The sequence below is a fragment of the Artemia sp. Qi Xiang Cuo genome, chromosome 19 (genome assembly GCF_049724085.1).
Source record: "Artemia sp. Qi Xiang Cuo chromosome 19, ASM4972408v1, whole genome shotgun sequence".
NCBI classification, from domain to species: domain Eukaryota; kingdom Metazoa; phylum Arthropoda; class Branchiopoda; order Anostraca; family Artemiidae; genus Artemia; species Artemia sp. Qi Xiang Cuo.
Genome location: NC_142812.1, coordinates 25,449,372 through 25,473,800, shown reverse-complemented (window position 1 = coordinate 25,473,800; position 24,429 = coordinate 25,449,372). Strand labels below are relative to the sequence as shown.

Genomic DNA, 24,429 nt, shown 5'->3' with positions numbered 1-24,429 from the left:
ATGATAGAGGATCCGGACTGGGTAGATGGATTTATGCATGAACATTTAGGTGATGTTACTAGTGTAACTGAACCGGGTCCTCGTAAAGAAATTACGTCGCAGGAAAATATTCATATTCATATAAACCACATTCCGTCGTTGAAAAGGCCGTTTTATAGACGTCATCGTCTGCTATCTAAACCTGATGATAACCTTATGTGAGGTCGAGCGATGAAAAAATTTTATTTTTGGTTGAGATGGAGTCTAGGATTTCATCAATTTGGGGCAGGGGAAATTTGTCGCTAACTACCTGCTTATTTAAGCCTCTATAGTCTACTACCAGCCTAAGGTCCTTGTTCTTTTTTGGCACTAGTATAACAGGGGCTGAATACGGGCTTATACTCGGCCGTAATAATATTGTTTCTTTCTAATTCGCGGATTCTATTTTTTAACCAATCTTTGTAGCGATGAGGGATGCAATAGGGCTGTTTAGCAACGGGCAACCCTGTAGTTTGGATAGAATGTTCATAGAACGGTATCAATCCAATATCTTCTTCGCATGTGGAAAATATATCTCTAAAATTCCAGAGTAATTCACATAATTTTTCTTTTAATTGCGTATCTTGGATATGATCTAATTTAAACTTTTCCAAAAATTGGGATCTTGTTAGTGGGTACCAATTCTTTGGATTACTAACACCAATACCATTAACTAATGTTTTCTTGGAGTTTTTCTATTCATTTAGTCCACGCTCAGAAATCACTTGTATTTCAACAAGGCACGTTCCCTTTTTTAATGTAATTATATCATTTTCGTGTGTATTGGTCAACCAAATAAAACCTACTCCTTTCTCGTACATGATGATCTGTTCTTCACAAAACAGATTTTCGGGGATTTCCTTGCACGGGGATGCAAACAAAATTTCGGAATGGTCATTTACGGGGGTGACCATATGAGAGATTTGAACTCTTTGCATTGTTTTTGGGGTGATTTTTGTTTTACGCACCGTGAATCCATAATGTTTTTCTTCCGAGTCATTTTCTATTAAGTTAAGATTGGCGCTTGGTTGCGTCAAATCTTCCGTTGGTGGGGTTGGCTGTAAGGGGACGGTACTTGGATTTATTATTTCGTTCCATAATTTTACTATTTTCTTTATTTCTGTTTGTCTATACTCCTTTATTTTCCCTATTTTTGTTTTTATTGACTCGATCCATTTGCTGCTTGATTTTCTCCCACAAGACGAGAGATGGCGTACAAAAGATTTTATTCTATTCACTGTTGCTTCCCCTTTCTCCACGCGTTGGAGAATAGACGCATCTAGACGTATGGAGCCTAATGCTTCCAGTCTATGTCCAGTAAAACTAGTCAAACTAGGAATATTGAAATTTTTCCGTCGCTTAATATATGCTGGTAGTCAATTAAATACATTTGAATTTATTACTTAAACCGATGTGCCTGAATCTACTAACGCTTTGAAATTATCACTTGCAACACCAAAATCATTTAGTATAGGTGATGTGTCATTATTATCACTTAAAGAAGGTAAAACGACTGGAAGGAACCTATAAAAAATACTGGACTCCAGGGTCCCGGTTAATTTTCTTGGGGGCCCGATTCGTTTCCCTGTGCACTTATTTGATAGGTTGGGGTTTGACATTGGGTTTCGGTGGGAAGTGAATTGGGTTCACTATCAAGTGAAGTTCTGAGTTGATTGACATTTGATTGTCTTGGTTGCCACGTATTATTGCGTGGGTTAAAATTTCTTGTGCCGACGGCTTGAGCCATTTGATCGTTTTGTATTGACGAAAAATTTCTTTCGTTTCCCGAAAAATTTCTTTCGTTTCCCGTCGGGAAAAAATATCTTCTGTCATCGCTCATATTCTGGATCAATCTAGTTGGATACACTGTCCGTGAATTGAATTGGTACATGTTTTGTCGCGTATTTGGGTTGGGGAACCGATAATTATTTTGTCGGTTTGGGGAAGGATTTGAATAGGATTGGGGAGGCGTATATTGGGAAGAATTTGAATGCGCAAATCCTTGTTGCAATGGGTTGCGGAACGATGGGAGACGTGGGGGGTTATTTTTATAGCTTCCTGACCCATTGGCATTTAAGTTTGTTCTCCCGAGCAAACGGTTATTAAAACTAGGGGTTCCTGGTATATAGTTGTTTCTCGTACGGCATTCCCTAGCGATATGTCCTTGTTTATTGCATGCATAGCATATAATTGGGGGTTTATTTGTGTAGTTTGTCGTGTTCGTGGGTACAAAACGCACTATTCTTTGTCTGGTAGGGGTTGGAGATCTATTTTGGTTCGGTTTGGGTGAATAATTTCTCGGAAAAAGTCCTGTGGAAATTTCTCGTGATCGTCCCTGAGTTGAATATCCTACATTATTTGTTCTTGACTTATTGTGGTTTACCACAATTGAGTCAATTTTAATCATCCTCTATACTTCCTGAACTGCTAGCTCTAATGTTTGAATATTTTTTATATCAACATTCTGTACAATTTTGGGCTCAATCCTTGCGTTAAAGTGTTTAGTACAATTTTGTCGTATAAAGGACCAGATTCTTTTTCGTATTTAGCCTCAATGGATACCATTACCTTTTGTAGGTATTCCCTAATATTTTGTTTTTCATCGAAACATACGGTTACGTGCTTTAATTTGTGCGTTGTACTGGTTTCAACAAAACTTTCTCGGAACGCTTTTAGCAATTTTTCTATTGAGTTTAATGGAAGGTTGTTATCTTCCCCTATTATATTTTATTTTTGTTTTAGGAATGTTAATGCTTGCCCCTTAAGTCTCATTAATAACATGCCTACTAATGATTTTAAGTCCGTTTGAGTTACTTCTACGAATTGATTTAATTGGATATTAAATTCATCTACATCTGAATCTCCGTTATATGAGGGGAGGGATTTTGAAATTTCCACTGTTTTGGCAATAATTTTTTGCTTTAAAAATTGTTCATTTGGGTCTAACGACATATTGATTCGTTTTTTTTTTCAAAATAAATTAAAATTCGGCACTGTTTTTTTTTATATTATTCAAATTTGACACTTCCAAATTATATATATATTTTTTTTGTTATTATTTTAAGGTATCAGGTCTAAATCCCCTTAACAAAATATTCTATTCAAGCCATGCACAAAATATTGCACTTTCCTTATGCGTAATATTTCTCAATAATCTTTTTTTGTAGAAAAGTTTGTCCTTGTGTTTTGCTCCTTTAAACAGGCCGCGCCAATTTTAATGGGGGGGGGTTCTTTTAATAGAAGGGGAGTTCTTATTCTTATACCTTAAGTTATTTCTTTGTATGTGAATTTCTCTGAAAAAGAGGAATTATAAAGAGTATTGAAATACAATGGGTAATTTTCAGTTAAACTCTTAGTTGACGGTTCACGAATAGCATGCCTGAGTGGAGGCGGAACTTCAAGTGTGGGGAGCTTAAATTAGCAGTTCAAATGGGGAGCTTACATTAATTGCCAAACTGAGTCGAAATCAGATTGAAGGGCTTCAGGTTCCCTTGAGAGCGAGTGGAGCCACAAGGACTAACTATCTTGAGAAATATTAACATAAAGAGAATAAAATAAGAAAGTAATGTATTTATTTTTACTCACATATCGGAACAGAGCTTCAGGTATATCAAGACACTTGCAGTAAATGACACTAGGTTAAAACTGTTCACTGGCAATAAAAGTAACGTTCAGTAATGCTGTCTTTTAATTTCACATAAAATAATAGATTGAAAATGAGTCTGCAATAAAACTGGCACGAGTCTCAAGTAAGACTTCCATAAAACTAAAACAAGACTGACTCAAAATTGCTAAGTCCTACGAACTATACCCTCCAATTTCACCTCAGGTTACATTCAGGCGTTGCTATACTAAAAAGTATATTTTACAGATTCTATTGGTTCCAAAAATATGTCCTATAGTACTATTGGAGAGGCATGTACCAATCAGCTAGTCGATTTTAACTAACTTTGATACGATTTATGACTTTTTAAAAATTCACTTTGGAATTCTTCTTAGCGTAATAAAATTTTTACCTTATAATTAGAGCGAACTACACAGTTCTACATTGTATCTCAAGAAACTATTTTTTAAAGCTTTACCTTGTAATTACAGCGGAATATTTAGTTCTACTTTTGTATCTCGAGAAACTATTTTTTAAAGTTTTTACCTTGTAATTATAGCGGAATACATAGTTTTATTTCCTATCTCAAGTGACCGTTTTTTTGTATAATAATTCCTACCACCTGTTGATCGTTTGGAAATTCAAACTCAAGATTTAGATTACATGGTTGATTGCATGTCATGTAAAATTGGTCATGCTGAATATTTATTGCTGTTACTTTTTTTGTGGGAAAGATTTTTTCATAGAGTTACAATTTTAATACAATGTTTCGCTCCTTTTTAAGTTTGATAATTAAGTATTACTTGAATTCTTTGGGTTTATATTCTGGACGATTTTATTTTACTTGGAAAGTTTCGGGGTCTTGAAAATTGATTCCATCACATAAGTGTATTTTAAAGCCAAATATACGGCCAAGAAAACAGTAAAATAACACAAATGAGTATAATGAATGGAGGGGGGGGTGTTTAACCCCACGTATAATTCCCTCCCCCACGGAAAATAAACCCCGTGAAAAATACCCCCTCCTTGGAAAATACCCTCGTGGAAAATACACTCCCTCGATTTGGAAAGTAAGGTTTCTAAATTTGAAACTTTTATTTAGTTTTTTCTTTGTTTCGTTGAAAAGTGCTAAGGAACGGGAAAAAGAGGAATTTACACGCCAGAAGTGTCTTAAAAACTTAGAAAAAAATCACAAATCCATTTCTGTTGAAAAGGCTTCCATATGATTTCTGCAATTTTCGGCAGTACCGGGTGCCAAATAAAAAAAATTGAAGAAGAAAAATAATTTAGGCAAACAATCATCAAAATTAAGCTAAAACATATGGCACCAAAAAGTTTAAGAAGGTTTTCCTATCCTTTGAAAAGATAGTTAGCTTTGGGAACCAACACATTCTAAATTGCTTAAGTTTTTACGGACAAAAGCGTTGTCAAATTCTATGAGTTTGTTTTTCTTATCTTCCAAGTGTAAACCCACCACAAATTACAACGAAGAAACCAGTTTTGTTCTTGAGTTTTATACAGCGTAAACTTGAGTGAGTTGGCCCCAACACACAAGTACCGAAACTCTTTCCCCCTACGGAAAAAAACTCAAATAAAATTCTCAAATTTGGAAAGCCTTCTCTTCCACGGAGGGGGGAAGATTTTCCCCGGGCCGAATCGTTGTGTCAAGCATGTGGACCCAACAAAAGGATATTTACATCTGTTAGGAAGCGACCATTACAAATGCACGATAATGTAGGTCACTAGTCTTGCTGCAATCACGATGTAATACACTCACTGGGATATTTCATAGCTCCATCGGGAATCCCCTCCTCCGACCCCCCCCCACCAGAAAACATTCCTCCTGAAAACGTATGTATACTTCCCAATAATCAATACTATATGTAAACAAAGGGCAAAGCTCATAACTTGCAGCCCTTCCCCTGTTTTTTCAGCTTAGCACGACACAAGACAAAGAAAAGTGATAGAATTTATGGGAAATATATAATTTGGGCTATATATTTGCACATAAGGGAGGGGGAGGTAAAGTATTTGGATACTAATTTACCCGGGGAGGGGTCTGAGGAGGGAGTTATGTGGGAGGATCTTTCCATCGGAAATACAGCCAACAACAATGTGTTCTGTCTGTCAGGAAGGCCATGACCCAGTCGATAGCTACTTTATTAATTACTATAATTCTAGCTCAAGCTTCAGTCAACGATGAGGGTCCTTATAAAATGCCTTATCATGGTCAAATAATTCACTATCAAATGCGATTCTCTGATCTATGAGCTGAATATTGTCATTATAGGCGTCTAGCAGTTTTGTGTTTATCAGCCTGCCATTCCTAAGACCATGTTCGGCTTATAGTCAAACAAAGTTACGAAATCCCAGATGGTGATGATTACTATCCTTTTCGACACTAGAGACAGTTTCTCATACTTTTACCTTTGGTTCCTATTGATGCGATTTTTTTACGCAAAACGGCTCGCGGATAGCGGATGTCAGAAAATTGCAAAAATGCTCATACAGCAACGATTTACTGCAGTCGTTGAATCGCAAAAATATTACTAAATATTTAAAACGTAAATGGACAGAAATAGGCTAGGCCTAAATCAAGTTCTAGAAGCCAAGGAAAATATTCAAAGGGCTAATCTGTGTTTTGCAGCAGAAAAACGGAACGAATTTGACGGATCATGCAAAAACGGCCGTTTTGCGTGAAATCACATCAGTGGGAACCCAGGGATAAAAGTCCAGAAAAAACAGAAGAAGTTTGACTTGTTTTTGTGTGAAATAATAAAACGTGGTCAATATGGTTTACAGAGGACTATCCATGAAATATACACAGGTAGTCTATGCATTTAGCATGCTATCTAAGTGACACCATCAAGATAGTTGCAGTTTGACCTAATCCGATCCATCCTAGTGGCTAGGCTGCTGCAAACAACTTATTGCAGCACCAAGCTGCCTGAGACACTGGTAGCTCTGAGCTTCCTCCACCCACACTTGCTCTAAGCATGACTCCCTCCAATGAAATTCTCCTTTCAATTTCAAACCTTTCTTTTTACGGTAAAATTCTACTTTAGTTACTTTTACCTATCTTGGAAAGGGGTGAGGTTAGGAAAATGAAACTTTCTTGGATAGGTCTACAGGCTAAAATATGTCCTGGGAAGGTATTTTGAAGTAATTATCTCCTCTCCTTCTCCCTCTAGAGGATCCTGAAATTTGCCTACATGACAGGTCTCTACCTAGGCTATTGAAATTTTGACAAAACAACATTTTACCTTAATTTTCAGTTATAAGATTCTTTTTCTCTGGCTTTAGTTCTGAAAATGCAATTTCTGTTATTTGAGTAGTATTTTAAGCCATATAAATGTTCATTTTCAAAAATTAGGAAATGTATTTGCATATCTTTAAAACTCTGTAAATCAGGATTGAGTGAAGTTGTGAGGCTGAAAACAATTTTGTTGGACTGCATTTTAAGCAGAGGATCTCTTTTACAAGGTTTTAATTTTATAGCACACATATTTTTACAGGTCATCAAAGGTAAGCATCCTCTAGAGAGAGAAGGAGTGGTGGTAGGTACTTTAAAATATCTTCCCGGGACATACTTTAGCCTGTAGATCTATCCCTGAAAGTTTCATTTTCCTAACTAAACTCCTTTCCAAGATAGCCAAAAGTAGCTAAAGCAGAAATTTACCCTTGATGCAAAAATTCTACTTTAGTTACTTTTGGCTATCTTGGAAAGGGGTTGGGGTCAATATATACAAAATCATATTATTGAGTTAGGACTAAAGTGAATGCACCATTTGATGCCTTTTTTTATGCTGATTACGAATATAATAAGCAGTTCTATTGGAAATGAATTTCAGCCCCCCCCCCTATTTAGGTCAATTCCGGGTTAGGTTTGGTATAGCCTTTATAGGGGGGGGGGCTGAAATTCATTTCCAATAGAAATGCTTATTATATTCGTAATCAGCATAAAAAAAGGCATTGAATGGTGAATTCACTTTAATCCTAACTCAATAATATGATTTCATATAAATTGACCAGGGTTGGGTTAGGAAAATGAAACTTTCAAGGATGGATCTACATGCTAAGGTATGTCCCGGGAAGGTACTTTGAAGTAACTACCTCCACTCCTCCCCCACTCTATATAATGGTAAATTACTGCACATTACTAGTTGTTTTAGCTCATATTTCATCCTATATTACTATCATAATTATAAATCACTGCTTACCTTACACAACTTCAGCTTTTAACCTTGTTCATTAAAATATATTCCAAAATCCTATTTTCATTGTAAGCCATTTAATTTCCTACCCATGCTGACTTTGGTCATGGTATAATGAAACTGGGTTTGTTGTGATGTCACAACTTTACTTATCATAACCCCTTACCCTTAAGGGTAGCATCCAGGTGCCAAACAACTCTTGTGTTGATAGACATTTAAACTTTATTAATTAGGGAAAGAATTTGACAAGAGATAGACAAGTAAAAATAACCAAATTGTTTTTAAAGGAAAAATTATGTCATGGGAAGATGTTTTTGAAATTCAAAATTTTCCAAAATTCTGCTTTAGAAGCTTCTTAAATATTTCTAAAGTACTAATAGATAGAGTGCTAAAAACATCAGAATCAACTTCAGAGGACACCCTTCTCCCCAAACTCAAAAAATTTCCAAAATTTTACTTTAGAAGCTTTTTTAAATATTTCTAAAGCACTAATAGATAGAGTGCTACAAATATCAGAATCAACTTCAGAGGACACGTTATATCACGGGAAGAGGTTTTTAAAATCCCCCTTCCCCCTAACTCAAAATTTTCCAAAATTCTACTTTAGAAGCTTTTCAAATATTTCTAAAACATAATTTGTCCTCTGAAGTTAATTCTGATATTTGTAGTGTTCTATCTATTAGTGCTTTAGAAATATTTAAAAAGCTTCTAAAGTAGAATTTTGGAAAATTTTGAGTTTGGGGGGAAGGGGGATTTTAAAAACCTCTTCCCATGATATAACGTGTCCTCTGAAGTTGATTCTGAAATTTGTAGCGCTCTATCTATTGGTGCTTTAGAAATATTTAAAAAAGCTTCTAAAGTAAAATTTTGGAAATTTTGAGTTTGGGGGGAAGGGGGATTTAAAAAACCTCTTCCCATGATATAATTTGTCCTCTGAAGTTGATTCTGATGTTTTTAGCACTCTATCTATTAGTGCTTTAGAAATATTTAAAAAGATTCTAAATTAGAATTTTTGAAAATTTTGAGTTTGGGGGGAAGGGGGATTTCAAAAACATCGTCACGTAAAATAATTTGTCCTCGGAAGTAAAGTCTGATTTTTTTAGCTCTCTATCTATTAGTGCTTTAGAAATATTTAAAAAGCTTCTAAAGTAGAATTTTGAAAAATTTTGAGTTTGGGGGGAAGGGGGATTTCAAAAACATCTTCTCATAACATAATTTGTCCTCTGAAGTCAATTCTGATGTTTGTAGCACTCTATCTATTAGTGCTTTAGAAATATTTAAAAAGCTTCTAAAGTAGAAATTTGAAAAATTTTGAGTTTAGGGGGAAGGGGGATTTCAAAAACATCTTCCTGTGACATAATTTGTCCTCTGAAGTCGATTGTGAAACTTTTAGCATTCTATCTATTAGTGCTTTAGAAATATTTAAAAAAGCTCTAAAGTAAAATTTTGGAAATTTTTGAGTTTGGAGGGAAGGGGGATTTTAAAAACCTCTTCCCGTGATATAACGTGTCCCCTGATGTTTTTAGCACTCTATCTATTAGTACTTTAGAAATATTTAAGAAGCTTCTAAAGTAGAATTTTGGAAAATTTTGAATTTCAAAAACATCTTCCCATTGCATAATTTTTCTTTTAAAAACAATTTGGTTATTTTTACTTGTCTATCTCTTGTCAAATTCTTTCCCTAATTAATAAAGTTTAAATGTCTATCAACACAGAGTTGTTTGGTACCTGGATGCCCATATTAGCCATATGGTGGATGTCAGGATACCATCAGATGGCTCATTTGACAGTGTATATATATACAAACCTTTAAATTAGCCAACCAGTATTTTAAGCCTAGGAGTCTAGCTGGACATAAGGAAACATTAAGAAAACAATTATTACTCTATATCATGTAAAACGATCCTAATTAACATGGTCTGCAGGGGAAGAGCCTTTGACTTTTATTCTTTGCTTGTGTTACTAGTTTTCTAAGAAATTTATGAATTTCTTAGGGTCTATATATTCACATAATATATACCCCAACCCCCTACAGTACACATATATAAATAAAATTGCATAATCAATCTAAATATAACGTCAAATTGCATCACATTATAAAGTTCACAAATGAACTTTACTCCCACATTAGCCATGTGGTGGATGTCCCTTGGATGAGCAATGTTTGTCTATTAAAGTCATTGGTTCTTTATACTCCAAGCAACAAATATTGTCATTTACTCTTATATAGAAAGCACTATAAAGTGGACATCCACGACATGGCTAAAATGGGAGTAAAGTTAATCTTTTATGCAAATGGATGTTCTATTTGGAATAAGGATGCAATTCTAGGTATATATTTACACATTAGGGGGTTGGGGGTATATATTCTGTGAATATATAGGCTCTAAGAAATTCATGAATTTCTTAGAAAAACTGAAAAAACAAGCAAAGAAGTGAAAATAAAGACTCACCCCCTGCTAAATGTGTTAACTAGAATTATTCTACATATTATGGAGTAAGAATTGTTTTCTTAATGTTTCTTTTTGTCCAGCTGGACTCCTAGGCTTAAAATACTAGATGGCCAGTTGGCTAATTTAAAAATTTGTATGTATATACACTGTCAAATTAGCCATCTGGTGGCAGGCCCTATCCCCTATAAAGTCAAACAAAAGACAATGTTGTGTTTCCTTTAAACCTGGAGAATGATATAAAGTCTTCTGTATGACTTTTTAAACATCAAACTATTATAGAGAAGTGTAAATCAATTCATACAGAAGACTTTTTGGTTTTCTTATTTAATATATGATCCACTAAAGTTCATACATAAGAAATTATATTACACCACCAATACATAGAGAAAACAAAAAGTCATACAGATGGCTTTTTATAGCCTAGGGCTACACAATTTTATGTATAAAGCTGCCTAAATAAAGTCATACAGATGACTTTAATATATGATTCTACTACAAATATAATTTCTTCTGTATGACATTTTAGTGGATCATATATTAAATAAGAAAACTAAAAAGTCTTCTGTATAACTTGATGTTTACAAAGTCATACAGAAGACTATATCATTCTCCATCTTTTCTCTAGATATAGAAATATATAATTACAAACATACAAGGTATAAAAAGTCATTTGTATGACTTTATTCATGTTTGCTTCATAAAAGTATGAAGTTTAAAAAGTTATCTGTAGGACTTTGTTCATGTTTGCTATATAATAGTACAAGGTATAAAATGTAATCTGCATTACTCTATTCATGTTTTCTCTATAATAGTGTAAGGTATAAAAAGTCATCTGTATGACTTTATTCATGTTTTCTCTATAATAGTGAGATATATAAAAAGTCATCTATATAGATTTATTTTTGCTTGCTCTATAATAGCATGAGGTATAAAAAGTCATCTGTATGCCCTTATTTGTGTTTGCTCTATAAAAGAATGAGGCATAAAGTCATCTGTATGACTTTTTATCATTCTACATAATAGGAAAAAGCATGATATTGTCTTCTGTTTGACTTTATACTGCATTCTATATAAGAGTAAATGACAATATTCTACTGCTCAGATATAAAGAAAAAATTTTCTATATTGTCATATATAGGTAACCCCTACTACTTGATGCCTATTTTTATGCTCTTTACAAATATAACAATCATTTTTCTTGGAAATGAAATTTTACCCCCACCCATATATATTCCAATTTAGGGTATATATTTAAACATTAGGGGAGTAGGGGTAAAGTTTATTTCTGATGCAAATGAGAGGTAAGTTTAAACTCTACCCCCCCCCCTAATGTGCAAATATATGCCCTGAATTGGTATATATAGAAGCAGGGATGAAATTCATTTCTGACAAAAGTTATTGTTATATTTGTAAAGAGCATAAAAAAAGGCATCAAGTAGCATGTTCACTTTATTTGTAAGTCAATATGATGAGCTGCCAAAAATTTACCTTTTGAAGTACCTACCTCCACTTTGTCTCCCTCTGGAGGGTCCTGACCTTTGATGACCATTAACAATCTGTGTGTTATAAAAGTGAAACCTTGCAAAATAGATCTTCTGCTTAAATGAAGTACAACAAAATTGTTTTCAGCTTCACATCTTTGCTCAATCCCAATATATAATGTTTTAAAGATATGCAAATACATTTCCTAAATTTTGAATAAAACATTGATATGGCTTAAAATTCTACTCAAATAACAGGAATTGCATTTTCAGAACTAAATCCAGAGAAAAAGAAACTGATAACTGAAAATTAAGGTAAAATGTTGTTTTGTCAAAATTTCAATAGGTATAAAATAAACCTGTCATTTAGGCATATTTCAGGACCCTCTTGAGGGAGAAGAAGTGGAGGTAGGTACTTGAAAATACCTTCCCAGGACATGCTTTAGCCTGTAGACCTATCCCTGAAAGTTTGATTTTCCTAACCTAACCCTTTTCCAAGATAGCAAAAAGTAGCTAAAGTAGAATTTTACCAAGCTGTTCACCCCGTCACTTCAACAGTGGATTGGTGCTTGAATAGAAAATCTGATGTTGAATTGCTAAATCAGTTGGATGTCTCAGCAGAAATATTTACTTTTCTTTCATTTTTTTACTGGCTGTGATTATATCTTGTATCCTTAGGATTTCTTATATTGTCATACTTATCAAGTATATTCTTATAAATTAATTAGCCTACAGTTGGTTACACATTTAAAATCTTTGGTGTGATTGAAAATGTATTGAACAAGACAGAAGGTTATCCATTCGGGTACAAGTTTAACATCTTTTCCTATTCAGCCATAATATATTGTACTTTGTTTAGTCTTAAATCAGATACTAGACCTATTAAGGATGTTTTTCTGTGTCCCTAGTGTTCTGACAAAACAGATGCATTCAATTTTAACCACTTTTGGAATTAGCTCTATTGTATAGAGACTATAGATTGAATACTGAAGCCATATCTCCTAAGTATGTTTGCTCTTGGGCATCTGCTTGCTGAACTTGTTGAACTCTGTTAGTGTCAATCTTGTTAAAACTAGTTTACCTGTAATTGAATTGACAGTGAACAAAATCAAGAATCAATAAATGCATAGGGTATGATAGGCTATGAGCTATATATGTGAATAGGCTATGAGCTATATATTTGGGTAAGGTTAGAAAGGTGGTAAATTTGTAGTTGGCTATATAGTTTAGCTAGGATGAAAGTGAAAACTTCATTTGATGCATTTTTTTTTTGCTCTTTCATAATTTAATAATTGCTTCTGGGGCAAATTGCATTTTGAACCCTTGCAAAGGTCCCGAAGGTATTTTGTATAAAGAATAAAAAAACATAAAAAAGCATCAAATGATATTTTCCCTTTTTTCTTAGCTAAATTATATGGCCTACTTTAAATTTACCATGATGTCCCTAGTCTACTGACAAAACAGATGTATTCAATTTTAACTGCTTTTGGAACTGGTTCTATTTTGCAGATACTATAGGTTGAACACTGAAGCCATATCTCCTAAGTATGCTCTTGGACAATAAAGTCCGCTTGCTGAACTTTAAAATTAATCCTTAGGGACTGGACCTCTTTTGTCATGAAAAAAAAATGGATTTGAATGAAAAAACACTCAAATATAGATAAGGGAGCCTAAGTCATGTATGAATTGCTCATTGCCAACAATGAACTGTTGATCCAGATTGCTTGAATTTTAAGTTTTGCAAAGGTTTATTTGCAAAAAAATGAATAGTTCTTCTTTGTTTTAACACTGAAAGCCTTCAGGAGCCGTGATAGGGCTCTAAGACCTGTGTAGCGTTGTATAAAATTTTGTTGCTAATTAGCTACTGTGTAGTGGTTATTTAACACATTTTTTAATTCTTCCTTTTATAAGTCATCTGGCTAAGTTCACTCCAAATATTTCAAGTTTTTTTTAGTTAAAGTATGAGCTGACTATTGATTTGTGTGCCTTCTTAGTTAAAGGTCAATCCTTTAAACAAAGATTAATTCCATCCATAATATAAATACTTCAGTCATCAAATACTAAGTAATTTTCATGATGAAAATTTGACACAGACTATAATATGATGAATTTAAAAACATTTCCTATCTCTAGTATTGACATTTTATGCATCAGATATTTGATACATTAAAATCTTGAATTCTCTTTTGGATTTTCCTCACTATTTAATTGACAAATATGGTCTCTTAGGGGTTTAATCACTTTAAGTTGTGAATCTAGTATTTTTGTAATATTTGTCAATTCTAGATATTTGTAAACAACAGATTTGTCAATTCAGTTAGTGGTAAGGTTTTCTCAGTAGTTAATCCAAGCACTGGAAGACAAATTTGTGATGTCCAAGAAGGTGATGTCCATGACATTGATGTTGCTGTTAAGGCAGCAAAAAATGCTTTCAAATTTGGGTCACCATGGAGAACCATGGATGCATCCAGTAGAGGAAAACTTATGCATAAGGTAACAAATCAGAATTTATTTTTACTTTACATCATTTGACACTGATTATGAAAAAAAGAGGGTTTAAAGTCTCTTAAGAAAAGAAGCCTACTTTGGTATAATTTGATTTCTAAGATGTACTTATTGCTTGTAAAATTTTGCTCTGGGAACACTATAGAATATGCTTAAACAGTCAACAAAGTTAAGTAACTTAAGTTGTACATAAATCCAACTCCTAGGGGTATTGGCGCAGGGGGCGCATAATTTTCCTGTTTAATTCTGAGGCTAACATTTCAACCTATTTGTCTTGTTTTTAAACTTTATTATGTTGTATATTTTATCCAACTTGAAGATCTAAGTAATGGACTAGGCATTGCCTACAGGGAACTCCTTGGTAAGGTTAAACCAAAAGGTCTTTCAAAAGAATGTAAGATATTTTTTTTGGTGGGGGAGTTTGAGTCTCACCCCCTATTTTCTTTTACACCCTTGTGACACCCTGCTTAAGTACAACTGCAAGCACTAACTCTGCAAAATATGAGGGGGTATCCAAAAGTAAACAAACTATTTTTTTTTTTTTTCTTTGACAACTTCTGCAAAACGCTTTCCTTGCATGTCTCTTTTTATTTTGGGAAATAAAAAGAAGTTGCATGGGGTAAAATTTGGTGATTGGGGTGGGTGGGAGGTAATGGTGAGAACATATTTGGTTAAATACCAGCAAACAGAAAGGGCTGTATGAGTGGGATCATTGTCATGATGCCAAACCAGTCCGGCAACTGCTACACACCTGGCCTTTTTTGTAACAAACTGATGTGTTATCTTCCCAAAACTTCCAGATAAAATGCCTGGTTAACTGTCTGACCCAGTGGAACTAATTCTGAATGAACAGCTGCTCTTGCATCAAAAAACAAATGTTAATTGTATTCACTTGGTGAGCTTTCTTAGGACAAGGCAATTTTGAGTCTTCTGTTGACTTGATTGTTGCTTAGTTTCAGGAACATATCCCTAGCAACATGATTCAACACCTATGACAGCATTGGAAAAAAAATTGAGCCATTTTGGAACTCTGCCTTCAGAGCAGCTCATGATTGAATACTGGGCTGTGTTTTTGCTGTGCAGTTCAAGGAATAAAGCAGAAATACCACTCAAACACTATGACATTTCAAGGGTTTCCATAACTGTTTTCCAAGCAGGAAAAAATCCTCAAGCAGGAAAAAACACAAAATAACAATCACATTGATTTTGACACAAACAGAACACAGCCCTCTACAATGGTAGTAGTTGGCACACTGACAAATAAAAATTAGTCTACATGCTGCTACTTGCAATAACTTAGTGCTACAGAGATTCCACACTCCACAACATCAGTTTGATATCTTTTGGATACCCCTCTGTATACCCTACTAATCTTCAAGATGTTGCCCAAACAGAATTTATAAGTCTCATTGAATTTTTTTATGTGTTCTATGTAATCTAAACTTCAATGTAATTTTACTTAAGCTTTGTCCCTTTGTGGCTCTTGCTTACAAAGTTAGCTGTTTAGTGCTTGATTGATAGTACAAAAAATACAGATTTTTTAAGGCTCAAATTAAAAGTTTTTGCAAAGTTCTCCACACTAAATTTCTTGTACAAAAGATATGGGTAAAATGTGAGAAGAACTGCATTTGATAATTTATTATAATCTTCTGCTTGGTGAATGGAACTTTTATGAATGAATGCACAACCCTAATTAGGATAGGATAATTGTTTTAAGGTTTCTGTCTCAACCCTTCTCTATTTTTAAGGCTGGAAAGACTCATCGAAGACAGATCTATGTAGGTTTGGTAAATGTTAACTTCTTCTTTTTTTTAGTTAAGCTTAAATAGCGTCTCTTCGTCTCTAAGCTTTGGTAAGGCAGTTTCCAGGTTTTGAGCTGCATTTTGAGGCATGTTTGAATTTACTTTCAAAGTTAGAACCTATTTTTAATTAATCTTTCAAGCCATACATGTCCTAAACAAATGTCCTGATATTGCCTATAATAAAGAGCTATGTGCCTGGAATGTATTATTATTATTATTTCCTAGGCTGTTTATTGTGGCTTGTAGAACCTTTGTCAGGGATGGGAGGCTTATTTTGATTGGAAACTGAAAGTTTTAGTTCATCTTTTAAGAGTTTAAAGTCATTTGAGGGCAACTATTTTCAAAATTTCGTTTATTTCCAATAGATGTAACTTACAGGACATATAGACAGGCCTGGTGAACCTGAATGAAAACAAAAATATTTTGAAAATTGTTGGTAGCTATGTATGATACCTGAAAGTGCCAATACTATTTTTTCAGATCAGCAAAGACTTACAGGGCATGTAGATAAAGACAAGAGAACCTCAAAGACAATAAAAACATTCACGAATGAAGACTTTGAGTTTAGTTTTTCTCTGTTTGAAAAAAAAACAACTATTCTTTCAATTTGTGATGCATAAAGTAGGCTCGAGTTTGTTTTATCTAATCGGCTTGGAACTTACTAAGGGGGTATACTGGGTCATACCAACCTATGATGAAAAAAACAATATTTTGAAAAAATTGGTTGTATTGATTTGTGAACCATTAGAATGGATCAAACATTGTTCTTTTTTTCAATTCGTTGGAAAGTTTCATTATAAGTAGTCTGGACTAAAACGACCTTTACGAGAATAATACATTTTGGAAGGAAAATGTGATTTTATCAATTCTTGGCATGAAAATTTCGACTTTTTTTTCAGGCTATGCAGACAGTTCCATTAAAATTTGACAATCAAGGGAACCTCAATTAAGACAAAAAAAAGTTGGAAACAATTCCAGTTGTGTTAATTCGTCATATCCATGTTTTAAGACAACGAAGCAGTTCTTTATTAAATAACCTGGACATGCATTGATTTAAACAAAAAACAATTACACCAACATAATAATGTAGATATTCTTCTAACAAAATGTTGAATTAAGATATATGCGCATTGAAGGGTGTCTTTAGGATGGGGGTCAGGATTGCTTCAGCCCTGTAGAAGACCAAAAATTACCGATATTTTCAATTCATTTTTCAATAAATTTCAAATCAGGCACAAAACGCCAAGAAATTGAAATAAATAATAACTTCAAATATAAAGATAACAGATACTGCTACAGATGAATAAATAAAGCCTAAGACGAATAGAAATCAAAATGAATAACCGAGTTTACCTTAAAATGAACTAAAGTTACCACAAATGGTTCTAGGCGTTTACCCCCCCCCCAGAAAATACCTCCCTGGAACCCCCCCCCCCCCCCGCGTAAAATAACCCCCGTGGAAATTAAGGCTTTCCAAATTTTAGAATTTTATTTGAGTTTTATTTTATTTTTTTTCGTAGGGGGAAGGAATTTTGGTACTTGTGTATTTTGCGCCACTCACTCAAGTTTACGCTGTGTAAAATTCGAGAATACACCAGTTTTTTGTTACTTTACAAATAAATTTGGGCTATAGATATGCATATTAGGGGGGGGGGGATAAAGTATAGCGGGTCTGCATGCAAAATGTGTTTGGTACAATTACTCTGCATATTAGATAGATGGATAGAGAAGTGTATTATAAAGCCAAATATACCGCCATGAACATAGTAAAATAACATAAATGAAAGGCCCAAATAACATAAACTTTGATCAGTGATCATCATAAAACAGTTTAATGAAACGCTACATTAACCTCATAATAGTACTTCATACTTGGAAAATTGGTCATTGAAAAAAAAACACTTAGCACTTGGAAAAAACACTTAAATGAAACATTAACTTTACTTTATACTGGGATTTTTTTTTCTGTTTTTTTTCTAATTTTTTTAGTGGCCATACCTAGAAGGAATTATTTTTTGACTTCATACTGGCCAAATACCTTACCCCCCCTCTTATATGCAAATATATAGCCCAAATTACATATATCCCATCTATTCTGTCACTGGTCTTTGTCTTGTTTCATGCTAAGATGAAAGAAATTAACGAAGAAACCGGTGTTCTCGAGTTTTACACAGCGTGAACTTGAGTGAGTGGCGCATAATACACAAGTACCAAACTTCCTTCCCCCTACGGAAAAAAACTCAAATAAATTTTTAAAATTTGGAAAACCTTATTTTCCACGGGGGGGGGGGTATTTTCCGTGGGGGAGGGCGGGGGTATTTTCCGCGGGGAAGGGGGGGGTAAACGCTGGCCACCACCACAAACAGGAGTAGAGCTACTACCCTCTAAACCTTCTAAAGGCTATCGTGTCATTTGTGGCTTACTCAGTATGGTTTTTGTATTTTGAGCAGCGTGTTGTTTTTTTAACGTCACCGCTAACACAACAACGAAATAATGTCACAAGGCTAATCAATGTTTAAAAATACGAGTGATGTCCCCTTTCCCTTAACTTTCTATATGACTGAAGTATCATTTGTGTTTTATTTGTCAAAGCATAGACAAAATAAATAAATAAAATCAGCAAAATAATGTAGATGGCTGGAAAGAACTATTGAAAATAAACTAATTGTTTACTATATAATGGTTGTAATTCCTCAGAAATTATAGGGATTTTTGATTTTTAAATTTATATTTCTATAAGAGAAAATATTAAAAATGTATTTTGATTTCAGTAAAGTGCAAATATAGCCTTCAGAAGGCTTAGGGGGCAGTAGCCCTGATCCTGTTTGTTTTGACTTGGTTATTCATTTTAATTTCTTTTCGTTCCAGGAATCATCTATTACCAATTGTCTTAGATCATAAATGGAATGGTCCAATGATCATATCGAACCAATGGTCCTAGAAGATCGGGAAAGGGCTCATTCAAATAGAAATCAAAAGTTCAAGTGGTGATAAAGATTGGAGGGCAACTAGCCCCCTTCCCACCACTTTTTTTTCCAAAAAAACATGCGATCAAAATTTTGAGATTGCCATGTGATTCAGGATAGTTCAAAGATTCAATAACTATACTTTTGAAGATAAAGTGACCTCTAATAGTCCCTGGGGAAAGGCCTGTAAGCTACGAAATTTGTCTATTGCTTATATATAGTATTTGATGTTGGGAATTGTATTTTTTTCCTTTTTATTGGGGGGGGGGGCGGTGTTGCGTGTATGGAAGTTTTTGTTGGGCATTTTACACTGGTGGAGGGGGAAGAAGATTCCCTGGCATGATTTGGAAACTGGTCGGAAACCGTATAAAAACAAGGTTTTTAAGTAAAAGTAAGGAGCAACATTAGAGCTTAAAACAAACAGAAAATATTCCATATATCAGGGGGGCTGTCCCTTCCTCAGCCTTCGCTCTTTACACTGAAGTCTTAGAGTTCTTTGAAAATACTTCTGATTCAAATTTAACGGCCCTAGTGTTTGAACAGTCTTTCTTAAAGATTTTTGACAAAAAGTCGAGCTTTAGCTTAAAGAGCAAGGATTAATAAAGGAAAAGCCCCCCCCCCCCATATAATTTTTCATATGCTGTATTATTTCTGTTCATTTTAAGTTTCAATGTTGCTCTTTCCTTTCAGTTGAAAAAATTTATTTCTGTTCATTTTATGTTTCAATGTTGCTCTTTCCTTTCTGTTGAAAAAACTTGTTTTTTTATTATTTAATAATACTTAAGCTACACATATAAAGTTAATATTAGTTACAGCAGTACAGCGGAAGCGAGACTCTCCTTTGGAATTTAAGGATCGAAGTCAAGTATGCTCTGTGGTAACGCTGTAGTAGATCTGAAGTCTTGCAGTCTACTGCTCTTTTTAAGCATCAAAAAAACAAACAAAAAACTGTAGTAGTATTGATTTACATAACCGAAAACAATGAGATGCCAGTTGGTTTTATTTTTTGAAGAACCTTACAAAAATCTACCAGTTTTCAATTGCTTTATTGAGCAAAACAGCTCTTGCTGTTTATCTTCTCCATATATCATATAGCACTAATTTTTATTATTCCTGGCATGATTTGGAAACTGGTCGGAAACCGTATAAAAACAAGGTTTTTAAGTGAAAGTAAGGAGCAACATTAAAACTTAAAACAAACAGAAATTAGTCTATATCTAAGGGTGGCTGCCCCTTCCTCAACCCTTGCTCTTTACTCTAAAGTCTTAAAGTGCTTTAAAATAATCCTCATTCAAATTCAACAGCCCTCGTGTTTGAACAGTCTTTCTTAAATAATTGTGACAAAAAGTCATATTTAACATAAAGAGCAAGGGTTAAGAAAGGAAAAGCCCCCCCCCCCCATATAATTTTTCATATGCTGTATTATTTCTGTTCATTTTAAGTTTCAATGTTGCTCTTTCCTTTCAGTTGAAAAAATTTATTTCTGTTCATTTTATGTTTCAATGTTGCTCTTTCCTTTCTGTTGAAAAAACTTGTTTTTTTATTATTTAATAATACTTAAGCTACACATATAAAGTTAATAGTAGTTACAGCAGTACAGCGGAAGTGAGACTCTCCTTTGGAATTTAAGGATCGAAGTCAAGTATGCTCTGTGGTAACGCTGTAGTAGATCTGAAGTCTTGCAGTCTACTGCTCTTTTTAAGCATCAAAAAAACAAACAAAAAACTGTAGTAGTATTGATTTACATAACCGAAAACAATGAGATGCCAGTTGGTTTTATTTTTTGAAGAACCTTACAAAAATCTACCAGTTTTCAATTGCTTTATTGAGCAAAACAGCTCTTGCTGTTTATCTTCTCCATATATCATATAGCACTAATTTTTATTATTCCTGGCATGATTTGGAAACTGGTCGGAAACCGTATAAAAACAAGGTTTTTAAGTAAAAGTAAGGAGCAACATTAGAGCTTAAAACAAACAGAAAATATTCCATATATGAGGGTGGCTGCCCCTTCCTCAACCATCGTTCTTTACACTGAAGTCTTATAGTTCTTTGAAAATATTTCTCATTCAAATTTAACAGCCCTAGTGTTTGAACATTCTTTCTTAAAGAATTGTGACAAAAAGTCATCTTTAACATAAAGAGCAAGGGTTAAGAAAGGAAAAGCCCCCCCCCCATATAATTTTTCATATGCTGTATTATTTCTGTTCATTTTAAGTTTCAATGTTGCTCTTTCCTTTCAGTTGAAAAAATTTATTTCTGTTCATTTTATGTTTCAATGTTGCTCTTTCCTTTCTGTTGAAAAAACTTGTTTTTTTATTATTTAATAATACTTAAGCTACACATATAAAGTTAATAGTAGTTACAGCAGTACAGCGGAAGTGAGACTCTCCTTTGGAATTTAAGGATCGAAGTCAAGTATGCTCTGTGGTAACGCTGTAGTAGATCTGAAGTCTTGCAGTCTACTGCTCTTTTTAAGCATCAAAAAAACAAACAAAAAACTGTAGTAGTATTGATTTACATAACCGAAAACAATGAGATGCCAGTTGGTTTTATTTTTGAAGAACCTTACAAAAATCTACCAGTTTTCAATTGCTGTATTGAGCAAAACAGCTCTTGCTGTTTATATTCTCCATATATCATATAGCACTAATTTTTATATACATATATATATATATATATATATATATATATATATATATATATATATATATATATATATATATATATATATATATATATATATATATATATATATATATATATATATATATATATATATATATATATATATATATATATAGATTACGAAAAGACATAGCCCTTTTTTTCAAAATAGAACCTGGTCAAGAGCAAACTATGACCACCAATTCAGGTTGCCGTGCTAACTCGACGAATAGTCAGAAATGAGGGTAATTAGTCTGAAAATATTCTCTAAAAATAATTTTTGCTTTAAGTGATTTTGTAGAAACACAGTTTATCACTTGATAATTTGTCTGTAAATAAATTTTCCAGTTTCTGTAGTTTATCCCTGTTTTGGGATAGTGTCTAGTTTTAGGAATAGTGTCAGAATTAGCCCTACTGTGGTATAATCCCTTTCTTTAAACCATTTTCGCCACTTTCCATTATATTATTAGCTAATTCATGATAATGTCTCCTGTAGAGCTTGTCTAAATCCTCTAAGACCGTAACAATTGTACCGCCTTTGCTAATATGGGATTTTCTTCTGTTTTCAATATGGATATTTGTAAACCTCCATTTACGAGACCATTGATCATAGAAAATTGATTGGCTCTCTCACAGTTTGTATGCTTTTGCTTTTTCATCTTTTCTAGGCCAAAATTGATTTTCCGCATTACAAAATGTCCGACAATAGCGCTTTGCTATAGTTTGATCTATTTTGTTACCTAAACAGGTGTTTAGGTACTTAATTTCTGTTTAAATGAACCCTTTCCTGACGTTGCAAAACAACTGGCTTGATACAATCATCTTGGGGGGAATAAAAGGAGACACGGCAGTACTACTCATGCAAAAATATAATAATTATTGTTGTTCAAAGTTGGGGACTGTTAACCTTCTGTTAATCCTGTTCAACAGCGACTATTTTAACTGTACGTTTTATCTCCATTGGAATTTTCTTCTGAATGGTTTTAGGGTCTTTTTTGAAATTTTATAATATTTGTTACTTATTGATATTCAGTTGTATCTGTATGAAAGGTAGTATTTTCAAAATAGTGTTACATGGGAAGTATTTGTCACTAGATTGTTTCTTTATAACATTTTTTTTTTTTTTTTGGTTACTATGGACCATAGTTTGTTCTTTGCTGCCGCTACTGCTGTAACCGTGGTTGTCATGGTCTTCTTTATCTATTTTGTTTTGCTTTTAGCTAGCAGATTTAATCGTCCGAGACAAAGACTATATGGCTCAATTAGAAACGCTGAATAATGGAAAACCACTCTCAGAGTCATATGGGGATATAGACGCATCAGTTGATTGCTTACGATATTTTGCAGGATGGACTGACAAAATTCATGGATCGGTCATTCCAATTGGTAATGCTCTAAATTTGTAAAAATGCTGCCGTTAACTTCCAGACTTCAATTCCTTCTAGCTTTGTGATATGGTTTCTTCTCTTTTATTTTTTTGTGGGAAAATCTATGCTAATCTAATGTTCGTTTTATCGATTATGTTAAAAATTTAAATAAAAAAAAAAAATAATAATGTTAAAATTTTTGGCTTAAAATCATGAAATAGAATACCGGAGCAAAAGACTCTTCAAAGCATATCTAATTATAGGCTGAAAAACTTAAAAATTTAGTACATACACAAGAATTAGGAGAGAATCAGTATGTAGGAAGCGAAAAAATTAATGAAAACTTACGGAAAAAAGCCTCCCTGGAAATGACTTTCAGATCTGTATCAATATTAAGGGGCGGAATAGAAAAGTTCCCGGCTATCTCTTCCATGTTAAATATTTTTAGCTTGTCTGGCGACACCAGACGCATAAAGGCATCAATTTTGGTTTCTATCTGTTCCCCTGATCTAGCAACATAATCTGAGTTGGATTTTTTTTTTTTTTTTCTGGGCTTTCTAAATTAGGCTTTTTCGTGCAAATCCTATTTCAACTTGTCTATAAGAACGGCAAATACAAGTATAACAAAATTAACATGGACTTGTAGAAGATTTTGAAAGGAACAACTTGACTTTTAGTGTTTTTTTCCTATTTAATTCAAAAAAGGCATTTCCATAAGTTTATTTGTTTCTACTGAAGTTGTTACCATCAGTTTTATATTAGAAACTCCTGAACTGTTGCATATTTAGTTTTAATAGGCGGGCATAAATACCAGTCTTCAGGTGATAAACAGTCAGGGTGTCAACTTGTATTAGCTGACATGATAAGTGAATATGTCTACATATTATGCAAATGGAAATGCTCCGTCAAATTAGGTTGCTGTCAAAGATTCTGAAAGAAGAGAAAGGCAATTAAAGAAGAACCTAGTTAGTTCACAAAGGTTCTGTGTTAAATACAAGAGCGCCGGCAGAAAATTTTCGGGGGGGGGGGGGGGTAAACGCCGAAATATCATTGGTGGCTGGGTGACATGGAAAATATTTCAGGAATTTTTTTTTGGTAGGAAAAAGCTTATTTTTAAATACTTTTAGAAAAGAACTCTCAAATAAAAAGAGCAACTAAATTGCCTGCAAAATGAAACAAAATACAACTAAATTGCCTGCAAAATGAAACAAAATACAGTGAATTTTAAACCGCAAAGATTCCTGGCAAAAGGATTAATTTGTTTAATCAATAATATATTCAATTATTATGTAATTAATTTTAAAAGAAAATCAAACTCAAACCAAAACTACAGAAAGATTGCTTTCGTAGAT

The 24,429-nt window shown here is 33.7% G+C and overlaps 2 protein-coding genes across 2 annotated transcripts in view; both read left to right on the top strand.

Annotated features, from left to right (window-relative positions):
* LOC148940657 (aldehyde dehydrogenase, mitochondrial-like) lies at positions 1–23,116 on the top strand. The gene is made up of 4 exons (XM_089105034.1): positions 1–197; positions 7,138–7,147; positions 14,057–14,263; positions 22,931–23,116. Exons 1-4 carry the CDS (start codon positions 1–3, stop codon positions 23,114–23,116), a joined length of 600 nt encoding a protein of 199 aa, XP_088961160.1.
* LOC148940656 (aldehyde dehydrogenase, mitochondrial-like) overlaps positions 22,955–24,429 on the top strand; it is a 49,754-nt gene continuing 48,279 nt past the window's right edge. The window contains exon 1 of the mRNA XM_089105395.1: positions 22,955–23,096. The gene's annotated coding sequence lies outside the window, so the exon portion shown is untranslated. The remainder of the gene's footprint in view (positions 23,097–24,429) is intronic.

Bases quoted from the DNA above. Each gene is read 5' to 3' on its own strand.
- LOC148940657 (XM_089105034.1), top strand. From the start codon at position 1: ATGATAGAGGATCCGGACTGGGTAGATGGATTTATGCATGAACATTTA. The intron at 14,264-22,930 runs GTAACAAATCAG...TTTTGCTTTTAG, and splicing joins GAGGAAAACTTATGCATAAG to CTAGCAGATTTAATCGTCCG.